Genomic DNA, 15,614 nt, shown 5'->3' on the forward strand with positions numbered 1-15,614 from the left:
TTCCTCCTTCAAGTCACCGTGAAGGAATGCGGTCTTCACATCAAGTTGAGCTAGCTCCAAATTCAACTGCACTACCAAGGCCAACAAAATTCTAATCGAGGAATGTTTAACAACTGGAGAAAATACCTCATTATAATCAACTCCCTCCTTCTGAGCGTAGCCTTTAGCCACCAATCTTGCCTTGTAGCGAACATCAATCTTGTCAGGAAATCCTTCTTTCTTTGCAAATATCCATTTGCATCCAATTGCCTTCTTGCCCTTCGGTAGTTGTGTCAACTTCCACGTCTTGTTCTTCTGAAGAGATTGCATCTCTTCTTCCATAGCATCTTTCCATCTATTATTTTCTGTACTTTGAACTGCTTCAGAAAATGTGGATGGAACATCATCAATAACTGGAAGTGCATAAGCCACCATGTCAACAAAACGAGCAGGTTTATGAATTTCTCGTCTTGCCCTATTGACGGCAATTGACTCTTGCTGCTGTTGAGGTTCTTGGGTTGAAACCTCTTCCTCATCTGACTCCTCTTCTGCCATGGGAGAGTCACTGATGGTGCTATTTGCTGGACTCACCATTATTTGCTCAAACTCCACCTGTTTCGGCGTACACTCCACCTGTTGCGGAGTACCACTGGTTCCATCTTGTGTTACCTTATTCAACATGGCAGATTCATCAAAGGTAACATCCCTGCTGATAATGGTTTTCTTTGCTTCTAGACACCACAACCGGTATCCCTTAACTCCAGCACTAAAGCCCATAAAGAGAGCCTTCTTTGCACGTGGATCCAATTTTGATTCATTTACATGATAATATGCAGTAGAACCAAAAATACGCAAAGAATCATAATCTGTTGCAAGTTTTCCAGACCATACCTCTAATGGAGTCTTGCCACCGATTGCAGATGATGGCAAGCGATTGACGAGATGTTGAGCGTATGTCACAGCCTCAGCCCAAAACTTTCTGCCTAACCCAGCATTAGACAGCATGCAACGTACTTTCTCCACTAGTGTCTTGTTCATACGTTCTGACACCCCATTCTGCTGCGGTGTTTTTCTAACTGTGAAGTGTCGAACTATGCCACATTCTTGGCATATCTTCTGGAAGGGATCACTCTTGTATTCTCCGCCGTTGTCTGTTCGGAGAATCTTGATCTTTCTTCCCGTCTGGTTTTCAACCTGAGCTTTCCATTTAAGGAAAATCTCTAGCACCTCATCCTTGCTCTTCATAGTAAACACCCAAACTCTTCTGGAAAAATCATCAATAAAAGTGACAAAATAATACCTGCCACCAAGGGATGGAGTCTTGGCAGGTCCCCACACATCTGAGTGCACATAATCCAAAATACCTTTGGTATTATGGATACCAGTGCCAAATTTCACTTTTCTTTGTTTTCCCAGAACACAATGCTCACAAAATTCTAATTTGCAAACTTTCGTACCTTTCAATAATCCTTGTTTGGCAAGATTTTGCAAGGATTTTTCACCAGCATGTCCCAATCGCATGTGCCACAACTTTGTTGCCTCTGCATCTTTCTTGCTGCTGGAAGATGTTGCTGCTACTACTGTCCCAACAACTGTACTACTTTGGTAGTAATACAGATTATTCTTCCTCACACCTTTCAACATCACAAGTGCTCCCGAAGTTACTTTAAGAATTCCATCTCGCATCTTCACTTCCAGGCCTTTTGACTCCAAGAGTCCCAAGGAGATGAGATTCCTCTTCAAATTCGGCACGTACCGAATATCCTTCAGGATTCTGGTGGATCCATCATGATTACGCAGCTTGATTGAACCTATCCCACGTGTTTTACATGGATTGTCATTTCCCATGTACACAACTCCACCATCAAGTTCTTCAAATTCAAAGAACCACTCCCGCATGGGAGTCATATGGTAGGTACAAGCTGAATCCAAAATCCACTCATCTGGATGGGATGTTAGAGGTGATACAGCCAAAGAGAAATCTGATTCCGCATCACTTTTGCATTCTGCAATATTTACGTCTTGCGGAGCTTTCCCTTTCTTCTTCAACTTTGGACAGTCTTTCTTCCAGTGCCCTTTCTCACGACAGAAAGCACACTCATCTTTGGCAACTCTGCTTTTCGATTTGGACCTTCCTCTTCTCCCCTTTGATTGGCTTTGTTGACGACCTCTTGCCACTAACGCTTCATCTGCTGCAGCTACTTTCTTTTTCATTTTATCCTGCTTTCTCAATTCACGACTATACAAAGCAGAACATACAGCATCTAAAGACACATTCTCCTTCCCATGAAGTAACGTAGTTTCCAAATGTTCAAATTCATCAGGAAGGGATGATAACAACATCAAAGCCAAATCTTCATTTTCAAAATTTACATCTAAATTAAACAGGTCTGCTACTAATTGATTAAACATAGTGATGTGTTCATTCATAGTAGTACCTGGTTGGTAATCGAAACGGAACAATCTTTTCTTCATTAGGAGTTTATTCTGACCACTTTTCTTCAGAAATTTCTCCTCCAATGCCCTCCACAATTTCCATGCAGAAGTCTCGTTTTTGAAAGCATATTTTTGCTCTTTGGACAAACACGATCGAATAGTTCCGCATGCCAACCGATTTATGGTACTCCACTCCTTCTCTTCTATGTCATCTGGTTTCTTTTCTTCAATGGCAATGTCAAGACCCTGTTGGAAAAGGGAGTCCATGACTTCGCCTTGCCACATGCCGAAATGGCCAGTACCGTCAAATGTGTCCACCGCCACTTTCAAACTTGACATTGGAATCCTCGACCATGTGGACGAGGAAGCCGATGCCCCAGATATAATTCTTGACGTGGAATTGTCAGATGCCATTACAGACTCAAATGATAGTATTCAATATAACAAATTACAAACAAGCCAAAGGATGAACCTTCGGCTCTGATACCACTTGTTGGGGAAACCGGGTATTTTCCCACTCAAAATTACAACTAGTGATTAAACCGATTCAGTAATTCCCAGGAAAGATCGTCAAATGATCTCCTTAGACAGAATTACCATTCCAAGTAAATTCCCAGGAAAGGCTGGAGGGGTCACAAGCGGTCCCACTTAAAACCCAGTCTCCTAGACAGAACTTACGTGCACGGTGTATTATCATTCGGCTAATTGTGTGTCACATGACTAGCTCAGTGCAGTGCAGGGGACCTTAATGGCCCCCTTGTCCTTCCTGAATACAACTGCCGTCAATGCATCATCTCATACACCTGTATCAACAGATGCTTGTGGTGAATTTATGATTATGAGTGGAGGTTTCGGTGAATGTCCATATCTTTTGTAATAGTCTTGGACAACTTCCTTTGACGTTCCAGTGCTCATCAACCGAGTTAATGATTTTCTTGCTCCTCCAATACCTTCATACGTTGCCTGTTCCTCGCCATACAAACAAAATCTGCTGCAACCACATAATATAAAAGAAATTACTCTTTTCCTGTTTTGTTAATTTGGGTATATTTCATCTGAATTAGGTTGCAATTCCTCCGGCCAATCCTTTAGATACCAACTCTGAAAAGGTTAACATTTGAATCGCAACTGCAGTTATGATGGAGAAACAAGATGAAATGATGCTCATTTGTGGAGCAAGACTTCTCAATCCATGCGAAAGTTGAATGTCAGAACTGGTAGCTCCACAAATTTTCAAATAGTTGGGGGCTGGACCCAAGTTGTCTCCTATTTATGAAATAGGATGTAGGATCTTTTCAAAATTCTACAAAATGGTACAGCTGTTTCTACCAATGGAGCGGTAAGCAGTACGGATGAAGCAAACGGACGACACGAAGACGCTTAAGAGTAAATGTAAATTCGACCAAATGTGAAGACCAGAGTGAAAGGATGTAAAGATGATTGAGAGAGAGAAAAACGTGCAAATGTGAAGGTGAATGTGTTACTGTAGTTGAATCAATTAACGAATACAATTGAAATGTACAATTAATTACACCAACCATGGATAGATGATTAGAAAAAGTGGTCCAGCAAATAAATATGCATCAATAAATGCTGAAAGGAAAAATATAATGAAATTGGCAGGTTGGAATTAGATAATAAATATAAGTATAATATTAAATATTAAACATGATTAGTAATTAGATATTGGTTCATCATTCATATTTGAATTATTAAATATTTGAATATATAACTTAAACTTGCAAGCATATGCTAAAAGTACATATAAAATATGTGAATTTATATTCATTAATTACTAATTTTGTTTAAGCATAGACAACTGAGATAACGGATATGAATTGTATATCAACATGTTAATGTATTATATTTTATCATTAATAGCAATCAAGTCATTTATTTGCATGGGAGGAGCGGGGGAGAAATGGATTGGATGATTCGGGGAGGAGGGTGTACAATTGATTGGTGGAAGTGTCTTCGTAGTCACACCTAATCTTTTTCTTTGTTTTGGTCAAGCGTCTTCATAATGGCAGAGCGGAAATTCAGCTCGGGAGGACAATATATAGCTAGTCAAAACTTTTTTTTTTTTAATCATTTCAGCCAAAAGAAAGAAGCCAGATTAACAGAGAAACTCAATTTCTTTTCTTTGTCTGTTTCCATCAAATTAAACCAGCTTTTTTTTTTTTAAATTGATGCAGTATGTCAATGTCCATATACTACGAAACACTCTAGTAGGTTAATACGCCACTAGACAAGGTACCTCAACTCCTCCGAAGCTCCCACGTTGCAAAGAATCTAGATGATTACCACTTTTGTTCAGTTCTTAACTTGTTGCTTTTTGTTGGAAATTTTACTCAAAAATTATTATACTACCGGAACAAGAAGAGAAGAAACCACCGATCCATACGAAATTTGAATTGATTTAGGATATAGTACATCCTGTTGGATATTATGCACTTTGGTTCCTTTGCCTAATTGGAAATTACCCGGCCCTTTTTTTTGTCTGCAATGATAGCTATCTAACCTATTCCCACTCTTATTTTTACGGGAGGAGTTTAAATAAACTTGTATACGAGTTTGGGGGTGAACCATTAAACCTTTATCCAATAACTGAAAAGAGCCCCTTAAAGTTTTCTAGTGCACTAGGTCGGGAGTTCAAAACCCGTCCAATGCATTACACAAAAAACATGGTGTTTCTTGTTTTTAAAAAGTTAAAAAAATTCAGAGAGTGCATTGTAGCGTGGCCAATTAGAAATATCTGTAGTCTCATTAGAAATATCCGTAGTCTCATTAATGGCCTTTGCCCTTTATTTATTTATTTATTTTTCATTTAATATGTCGTAGCCACATTAATGTACTTTCTCTTGGGTAGGCATGACTACACTTTGAAATACCGGAAGCTGGCTGTTTTTGGTATATAGGTCCATTCAAATTCTGGATTCAGGATTTGACCCAAGTAGATTTGTTGTGGTTAAAAAAAAAAAAAAAAAAAAAGGATTCGTGGTGGTAGTAAATTTCACCTGAACTAGTACTTGTGTTTTTTATTTTTTTTGGGTAAAATAACGTCCTAAACGGAGAAATAATCCACGTACTTGGAGGCTTTGAGCGTTTGAGCTAGGAAATCCATTTGGGCACCATCTCAGTTCATCTTTTTATTCACCCTATTCAATTCTTCTTTTTTTTTTTTGGGAGAAATAATCTTGATTGATCAATTGGGCATTTATCTATTTTGAGTCAATCGTGTTCAGAAGGTGCTCTCATGCAACCTAAATAAAAAACGAAAAAAAAGATTTTTTATTTTTATTTATTTTTTTTGCATCTTGAGATAAAGAGAAAGAAATGTTACTTATAAACAGTGTTGGTGCCAATAAATTTTTCTGTCTCCTCTCCGTTTTTCAAATTGTACACTCCTTCCTTGTTCCCCCAGGTCATCCCCACGACATCCTCATCTAAATCTATTGTGGTAGTCGTGCTTCCTGGACACCGGATTTGGGCCTTATAAGTTCTAATTCAAATTGGTTGTGTGAATTTGGGTGAGTGTAAATAAATATAATTTGGGTGTAATCGAGATTTTTGTACAAATTCTGTTGTCTAAATTACAAATTCAAGTTTTACGTCAAATTTATGCTAATTTTACACGAGATGTCAGAATTTCACGACTGATTTGAATTTGATAGCAACTCAACTTGTGAGATCTCGAATCCTTGAATACTTCCCTTCGATGTTGTGTTGTAGAGCTCATCAACTAATTTATTGATTTTTTGAAAAACCAACTCCTCCAATACCATTATGCTTTTTTTTGTTCCCTGCAATACAAATAAACCCCACCCCCGGGTGCAAATGCAATTTTTTTTGTAAGGTTCCGCTGCAAAAATACAAAAGTTCATACACTTCTGTATTCTTGATTTTTTTTTTTTTTTTGTTAATCTGGATATAACCTAAATTATGCAGCAGTTCTTCTAGCCAATCTTTTAGACACCAAGTCGGAAGGATTAAATTTAAACTGCCATTCCGATGCAAATTGCAAAAAACACTTTTTTTTCTTTCTTTTTGGGGACCTTACCTACTAAATTTCTGCGCCCCACAACCTTGACTTTTTATTATTTTTTGCAATCGAACACTACGAGTCCATACTAAAATGCAGCCTATTTATATATACACAAAAAAGAAAGAAAGCGTCACATTGTACATTTTCAAGTCCAATCCAAAGAATAACAAAAAACCCAACCCAATTTGTTGGACGAAAGTGGGAGGGAGCTGCAAAAAGTTCAGAGAGTAAGAAAGAATCAAATTTTTTATTAAGTTACCATTGAATTGTAACGCAACTAATCCTCGGCTTCGGTCAAATCCTGACGATATCGTTTATGTAGACCTAGAGCGAAAGTGTCGACATCATCAGCTTCGCTATGCATTTCTTGTCCTCGTTTTCTATCAAAAAAGTGAAGCATATGTAACGCCATGCCAAGCAGCGAGGACACAAATTTGGTAGGACTGCGTAGAAGCCGACTATGTATGAATATGTCAAGGCCAAGCCAAGCAAGCAAAGCACACACCAAAATCGTGGCGGTCAAATGTGGTAGCACTGCGTACAAGCCGTAGAGAAATGCCGCCGTCATGAATCCCAGAGCCAAACCAACTTCTACCACAATTGCCCGGACAGCAGCCAACTTAAACCTGTACTCTTTTGACCGCACGAGCTTGATATGTCCAACCACTGCAACTATGGAGGCAAACATTGCCAAGCAATCTGAAATAACAAATGCAATAAAAGCTGCTTTCTTGCCTAGAACTGCCATGCCTTTGTGTGGACCGTCACTGTTGTATCCACCTGGAACTTGAAAAACAGCTGCAAAAGTGACTGTTGCGATCAGTGTAGCCACAATCGAATAATTCTTAGACAATTTTTCGACTCTTTTTACTTCATCAGGACTAGAGAATGCTCGTAAGATCTTCTCTACGGTTGCAACATTTCGATACCCTCGAGTGCCACCTGCTTGCTCCAACTGATACTTGATTAAAATCTGTCACAAACAAAATTGTAACAACAAAATTGTAACAGCGAGGTCGCTGATTGCAATGGACCGCTAAAATATGAAGCCAGTCCTGGTGTACTCTTCCAACACCACTTGCACATGTGATAGATAAGGATATTAGATAATATGCAAAACTATCATTGATCCTTCCAATTAGAAGTGTCATGTTTTTTATTTTTAGACAGACAAATTAATGCTCACCTTGAATAAGGTTGGTTAGATAATAATGGTTATAAATCAAAGTAGAAAGCTTACATTTAAAGCAGACATAATGGGAGGAAAGAGAAAAAAAAACAGTTCAAGAAGAAAACGGGAAACATGAGTTTAAGAAAAATAGTTTTGAAAAAAATATAAAATGAAAACAGGACCATCTTTTTCTTCTTCTTCTTTTTGCGTTTTTCATAAACCACACCGTGTTCTTCTTGATTTATAAAGAGCCGCGTGGCAATTGTGTTTACACTTTTGGTGAGGTTATTGTATTTCTTACAAAATTGTTTGGTACACTTACATAAAATAGTGTACTTCTTTAAATATCTACTGTATTTACGAACAAAATTAACACTATTTAAAAAAAAACTAAAATTAAGACTTCTATAATATGATTAAGTGTACTTCAAATATATGACAAGCACAACAATTGTACAGCACTGCAACAAACACAATATTTTCCACATAAATGAAGAGAATTGTAGTAGCGTCACAGACACGATGGCCTGAGATTTTAAATACCATGAGTGTTTTAAAAAATAGGAATGAAGATACCTAAAATTTAAGGATACGCAAATATAGCAACGATAGACTTGGGAGGATTAGTAGTTAAGAATATTCTAAAACTTACAAAATCTAACTTTCCTATTTTCTAAAAATAAAATTTTATAATAATTTAAAATTTTCAAGTTCATATAAGAAAATTTGAAAAAAACTTTTAATAATCACTATGATCAGTCAAAGGGGAGGGGGAAAAAACATCTTATACCTGTCTTTCTGAAAGTTGATCATCCCGTACTATCTTGTCTAGAGGCGTGGAGTTGGAATTGTCAAAAGAATTGACATCCACAAAAGGATAATTCACAAGGCAATTCCCATCTAAGTTTTTGGTAGCAACATACAGGTGGAGAGGAGTGTTTCCTTCGTTATCCTTTTGGTTAATGAGATCAGAAGCCCAGGAATTCTGTAAAACAAACTCCAAGACTTCTCTTTTTTCATGCTTTACAGCTAGGTGAAGCATATTCTGACTTTTACCCGTAATCTGAACCCAACAATCTGGGCAGTGGGATAAAATCTCTTGCACCAAAACTACATGTCCATGAATTACCGCAATATGTAGAGCAGTCTTGGAGTCATCAGTCTTGGCAGCAACATAGGCAGTAGACCTATCAGCAGACAGTAATAGTCTTGCAATTTCTTGATAATTAAATTTGGCAGCATAATGAAGTGCAGTCCACCAAAATTCATCGCCATTCTTTATAACATTAGGCAGCTTTTCCAAAATCAGCTTCATGGATTCTGTAAGTAGCTAATATTTTAGCACAACATATGAAGATATTGTTATTCACTACATCATTAAGATCAATTACACTACAACAACTTACATATACTGTGTGAATTAAACAAGTGTTATGATTAATGGATAAATATGTACAAACAATACAGAATACATTATTGAAGGGTAAATTATATATAACCTCCCTGTGATTTCATCTATTGCCACATGACTCCCTAACGTTTCAAAATGTCCACTTCACCCCCTATGGTTTTTATGTAATGTGAAAACTTGGCAAAAAATAGCCTACATATCATTAGTTGAAATATCAATAGTATCTTTATTTAAATGCTAAATCAATCGATAGTTTAACCATTTTGAATAAAGTATAAGGAGATTACGTGGATAAATGCAAAAATCATATGAGGTAAAGTGGATATTTATAGAAACCATAAGGTGGTTACAGGGATATTAAAATTTTATTAGACACGCTTTGAAAGCGTGTTTGGTATAAACGCTATAACTAATTATGCATTCCGTTCATTTTTCACTTTACATAAAATCACAAAGGGGTTATGTGACTATTTTAAAACCTTAGGAGATCATCTACATTATATAAAACTATAGAGAGGTGTAATAAGTAATTTACCCATTATTAAATGGTATTTTATCAGATTAATTAATTTTTCATAAATCCCTTTTGATGCATTAATCGCTTGTGCCATCAAAGTCCAAATTTCATACAAGGTAAAAAATTAATTCCCCTGTATCAAAATATGAAAATATATATATATAAAAAGAAGGAACAGGAGCTCAGGAGCTCATGTTAATATAAAACATGCTTATCCATGAAGTAACCTGGCGAATTCCGAATTGCGGCAGCATGCAAGGCAGTTTTGTGTCCGGGGACAAGATAAGATGGTGTCTTGCAAGACTCCAAAATTAGAACCATAATATTATGGCGTCCCTTCTCAACTGCCAGATACAGAGGTGTCTCCACAGCATAATTGTGGGGATAACGAACCTCAGGATCTTCTTGAACTAACAATTTGGCGATGTCATAGAAGTTGTTCCTAACTGCCTCGTGTAAAGCTGTGTTTCCAGCCTTACTAGCCATCCTCAGCATCCTCTTGCGCCTGTCAAAACATGGGGGGAACCAGCGTCCTGCTTCCGATTTTGCATAGTCAATTAGTGCTCGAACGACGCCTGAATGCCCCTTTCTTGCCGCCAAATGAAGTGCAGTCTCGCCCCGTTTGTTCAATTTCATAAGCAAACGGCCATGTCCAGCAAGGATAAGCTGGACTACATTTGCAGAGTCACAAGACTGGGCTAATACGTGAAGGACTGTGTCTTCTACTGGAGTATGTTGAGTGTAGAAGTCGTCTGAAAAGCTTTCCATTACAACCCAATTACCTGACTGTGCAGCTGCATACAATTCGGGGTCCATTTTCTTGCAGCCGCTACGCACTAAATTCTTAACAGGTGCAATGAAAAATGCCAACCTGATGATTAATGCTGTGAAAATGGATATTCTGCAATTTATATATCCCACTGACTAGCTAATTGAGAATGAAGCCATAATCGAAGCAGTAATCAGGACTGAACTGATCAGCTGATGCTGAACTCAGATGGAGAGTAAAGTATCAAATTTATGCGGATTGATGCTGAAGTAATCTGTAGAGAAGCGTAACAAAGTGGGAATAATGCTCTGAAAATGTATATTCTGCCAATCGTGTGTCACATGACTGTCTCATTGTGGATGAAGTCACGTCGAAGCAGTATTCAGGACTGAAATGAGATGCAGAGGAAATTATCAAATTTTTGCAGATTGATGCTGAACTAATATGTGGAGAAAGGTATCCAAATTGGAATGCCGACACCAAATTGAAGATCTTGTAATACATCTCCTCTACGAATTTTGTCTGCCCCATTCTTTGTTATTTCCTTGTGCCAGCAACTGTTCAAATACGCTACTTACAAAAAGTTTTAACATTTTTCAAATGATTCCTGACCTTTTTCATGAATTGTGCCCGTGGATCCTGTTGGATCTGTCCACGGATCGACTTTGACATAATTACATAAACTTTCTCACCAGAGCCTGGCTCTTTGATCTGGTACAAACTAGGCCTGATCCATGACCAGATTATGCATCCGGCCGGCAGATCTAACATGATCCGCTGGCTGATCTTTAAAGGAGAAAACTCCTCTGTTGCAAAAATCCAACCTGTGGAGCGGATTTAAAGCGGATCCGTGTGCAAATTGCCCGGATATTTTAAAAAGTTCAATAAAAAGCAAAGTTTAGATGATATCATTCTAGCATTCAAGATGTCATCATTTCATAATATGAACTTTACATCAATTATATAACAGCAATTGAAAATCCAACATGGATTTCACATAATTGGACATTCAAGATATCTTTCATATTGATTATTCTACCATAACTGAAAATGAAAACACCAACAACTTTGTTACCTGTAAACTTCCTTTCATGGATCTATCACCAATTTGACCCCTTAAAATTCTTTCACACAAGTAACATAGTAGCACACAAATAACAAACCATTATACGTTTTCTTTAGGTGATTGTCATGTACTTGTCCGTTTACTCCGAGCTCAAGTTTAGCATCGTTTTTTGGACATGATACGGTTTTGAAAAGGGCTAATTCTTTCTATAGAGGACAAATACGACTTATCTACTATCTAGGTCTGCTGCTTGTTACCATCTCTTGCATATTATAAAAATTTTATTAGTTAATTTACCTGAAAAAATTAATAATAAATTCTTCCTATTAGTCTTTGAATCTAATTCTCCAAATAAAGTGGCTACGTAGCTATTGCTATATATATATATATATTTGCCTTTGTTTATAAAGCACATGTATTATTACAATATATTAATCTTTGCTCACTGTACAAAATATCTAGCTCCATCCAGTAATGCATATACTATAAGTTTATGTTTATGAATTCAAACTCCATGAGATTTGTTCAAATCACAGTTCAACCCTTTAATAACCAAACACATATCAAATCATACCCTCCATTAGTAAACTAATTAAATTGATAGCCACAAAATTTTTGATGAAATTCTCAAGATAGCCCGTCAGAAACGCTATCATCATTCCTATCATAGCCGTGAAAATTGTTGAACTACTCGCGTGGAGCGTAGCCAACCTGTACATATAGTTACTGCCCTGCAATAGCTTCATTTGTTTGAAGCACTGCATCAATGGAGAGCATGACTGCTAGTGAATCCGAAATAACAAACCTAATAAATACTACTTTCTTCTCTAGAGCTGCCATTGATGCAACCAGTGTAGCCACAGTCAAATAAGTCCCTGCCTGTCTTTTATTCCATTTTTTTTATGTTTCTTCAGTTTTCTCTTCTGTACGGTGGCAACATTCTGATATCCTGCAGTAGCACCCACTTCCTCCAACTCTTTCTTGATTAAAATCTACACAATTGCTTTAGTTTGACACAGAATCGTAACAAGGAACTCTCAAATTTGTAGCAATTTGTTGATTAGGTTAGTTTCTTAAGTTAAAATAATGTCCAGATCCAATGTAACCTACATTACTGGAAGGGTATAAGTATATTTGTTGTGTCATTGTACATTCTTGAGAAATACAAAAATATTTTTCCAAATCTTCCCCTCTCTCTTACATGGTACCAGAGTAGAGATGTTCAAAATACTAGTCTGATTTAGACCTACTACACTTGAAACTATGACAGAATCGTCTGAGGTGGTAGAATGTAATAGAACTCATTTTATCCTAGAAAATTTGACTGCACAAATGCTAGAATGTCATAAGCTATGTTTTTTACTCGTTAAAATAATCAAACAAAATTGAATATTATGATGTTTAACTTCTTTAAATTTATGTACACCCCTAATTCTTTTGTAATAGTGCACGGCACACAATTCAAGATCCATTTTCTTGCAGCTGCAACGTACTGAAGTCTTGACTGTTCAGGAGCAATAAAATATGCCAACTTGATGATTAATGCTTTGAAAATGGATATTCTGGAATTGACATCACACTGACAAGCTAGTTGAGGATGAAGCCATAATCGAAGAGTAATCAGGACTGCACTAATCATATAATGCTGAACTAAGATGTAAAGAAAAGTATTAAATTTATGCAGATTGATGCGGAAGTAATCTGTAGACAAACGTATCAAATTTGGAACAAATTTTTTGAAAATGTATATTCTATAATTACGTATCACGGTGACTATCTAATTAGAGTGAAACCATGTCGAAGTAGTAATCAGGACTGAACTGAGACGATGCTGCGGTAAGGTATAAAGAAAAGTATCAAACTCTTGCAGGTTGATGCTCAACTAATATGTAAAGAAAGTTGTCAGAATTGGAATCTGGACTCCAAATTGAAGATCTTTCTAGTCCTCCTTGCATGCGATTCTTGTCTGCCCTTTTCCTTGTCATTTCTTAGTGTCAGCAATTGTTGTAACCTTTTTTCTTTCATTTGATGTGCTTTCCTTAGCTGATTGTCATCTACTTATGCTGTGTACTTTGATCTCAAGTTGAGTATCGTTATTTGGCATGACATGGTTTTGAAAAAGGATGATTACGACTTATGCACAATCTCAGTTGCATGCTGCTACTCTGTGAAGATCTATTGCCCATTAAGAAAATTTTATTGCTTCATTTACATGAAAAAAATAAATTAAAAATACTTCCTATTAGTCTTTAAGCCTAATTCTCCAAATAAAGTGCCTATTTAGCTATTACTGTTCATGGCAACAAGACTGTATAATGCATCACAATCAAGTAAAATATAATTGTTTCTCTTCTTATTTTTATTGGCCTGTGTTAATAAAGTGCATGTACTATTTCCATCTATTAATCTTTTGTTTAGTGTAAAAATTTTTAGTTGCATCCACAAGTATATACGTTTTATATTTCTTTAGTCAAAGTTCAGCTACCATTTTTATTCAAGGTCTCTTTCTTTTTTCATTTTTTTTTTACTAGGAGAGGGTTGGGATTTAAAATGTAGAGAAGAGGGAAGGAGATTTGAACCAAAACCTCTAATTTTTGGGGTTTAGACCTTAATCACTGCACAAAACTATCGTGTCTGTAAGGGTTAATTACAATTACCTTCTTTGAGGTTTGGCGAAATTACAAAACATAATCCCTGTTTGTCGAGGAAGTCTTAATCTAGTGGCTACCTTAAGAATTAGAGGTTCTGAATTCTAATTTCCTGCCTTCTCTCCACTTCTTAAATTTTACTCCTCTCATATTGAAAAATAATTTTGAAAAAAAGAATATGAAGAAGTTTTTCCATGTATGTGTGTAGATAATCAAATCCCAATTTTACACAAAGAACATATTAACTTTAAATACAAAACAAACACTTCTTTGAGTGTCGGTACATTCAGTCATAGGCGAGAAAAGACAACTTCAAAACGAGGTCCAGGTTTCACTATTCATATCATCTTATTAAATTTTATTGACCAACACCTAATTGTACACCCAAATGTAATAGATGATTGTTGTATAAAGAAAGTTAGAATATGGTGGTGGCTGAGATGAGTCATAAGCAAAGAAAAATAGAAGAGAGAAGAGATTTTCTTGATGTTTTTCACTTCTTTCTATATCGTTTTTCAGTTGTTAATACGTGATTGTTTTCTTTTATTCGGTGTTTTATCGTTTCCTGGACAACATTAAGAGATTTTCTTCTTCACAGCTGGCTTTCAAAGGGCTAGATCGCATGTTGTTTAAACTACAAGGTCTTTTTTACGATTTGGACAACTCTCAAGGGAGATAATTGTAGATAATTGCACTTTTCTACAAGGATGTTTTCTTTGGGGTTTGGAGACTGTAGTAAAAGTAATTTATTACAAACAGAAGGCTCATTTGCTAATTCAATCAAACTGGGCTACCATAAATCTCATACTGCCAGTAACAGTTGTAAGATCATCTTTCATCACTCAATTCAATATCCAGAAGAGGTTCTTCTGTGGACACTACCAATGTTTTTGTTGGCTTAGGTGTGTTGGCCCATAAGGTCGGCTTTGCCCATGCACTTCTAGGCCTATAAGCTAGCCCATGGGCGATTAGTGGTTACTTCCTATCAATGCCTACTAAGGGTCTGTTTGATAACATAAAAAAGTGTTGAATCTGAACTTTTTCAGACATTCAAATGTTTTGAGTGTTTGATAAATGAAAATCCATTTGCTGAACTTGTTAAGTAGTGCTGAACTTGTGTGTATTTTTTTCAGCACAAAAATCCTAACTGAATGCTTAATTCTGATAAGAATCAATAGAATTACTTCAACAACTTTATCTTATCTACCAAATCTACTCTTGTTTATTAATTATGTTCAAAATTCTTATATAATTAAATAACCTAATATTCTCTATCTAATGATTTTCTATTTCTCTTTTCTCCCTTTTGAATGACTTTCACTTATTCTTCATATTCCTCATATAATATAATTCATCTTTTATATTAATTTGATTTAAAAATAAATATTGTCATTTTCATACCTAACATTTTTAGCTAATTAAATCATAGGTTTTATTTCTTTTTTGGATGAAAAGATATAAGGGCAAAATTGTCAAATTTAACTTATTAAGCATTTAGTTATAAGTTCTTTTATTGTTTCACACATAAAATGATGCATTTAGTCCTCAACAAAATTTAACATGCAGCAATTT

General features: G+C 36.2%; 1 protein-coding gene across 1 annotated transcript; it reads right to left on the minus strand.

Moving 5' to 3' along the window:
• Positions 1–6,533: 6,533 nt before the first annotated feature.
• Positions 6,534–10,448, minus strand: LOC113716661 (protein ACCELERATED CELL DEATH 6-like). Its single transcript, XM_027241055.2, has 3 exons — positions 9,787–10,448; positions 8,422–8,951; positions 6,534–7,433 (listed from the first exon to the last, which is right to left on the minus strand). The coding sequence occupies exons 1-3, from the start codon at positions 10,373–10,375 to the stop codon at positions 6,738–6,740; spliced, it is 1,815 nt and encodes a 604-aa protein (XP_027096856.1). The 5' UTR covers positions 10,376–10,448; the 3' UTR covers positions 6,534–6,737.
• Positions 10,449–15,614: the final 5,166 nt, after the last annotated feature.

The sequence above is a fragment of the Coffea arabica genome, chromosome 11c (genome assembly GCF_036785885.1).
Source record: "Coffea arabica cultivar ET-39 chromosome 11c, Coffea Arabica ET-39 HiFi, whole genome shotgun sequence".
Lineage (NCBI taxonomy): Eukaryota > Viridiplantae > Streptophyta > Magnoliopsida > Gentianales > Rubiaceae > Coffea > Coffea arabica.

What these genes read in the sequence shown, in the direction of transcription:
- LOC113716661 (XM_027241055.2), bottom strand. Translation starts at nt 10,375, where the DNA reads ATGGACCCCGAATTGTATGCAGCTGCACAGTCAGGTAATTGGGTTGTA. An exon ending in CGCAATTCGGAATTCGCCAG is followed by an intron (nt 8,952 to 9,786) that starts GTTACTTCATGG and finishes AGCTACTTACAG; the next exon opens with AATCCATGAAGCTGATTTTG. An exon ending in ATCAACTTTCAGAAAGACAG is followed by an intron (nt 7,434 to 8,421) that starts GTATAAGATGTT and finishes TGTTTGTGACAG; the next exon opens with ATTTTAATCAAGTATCAGTT.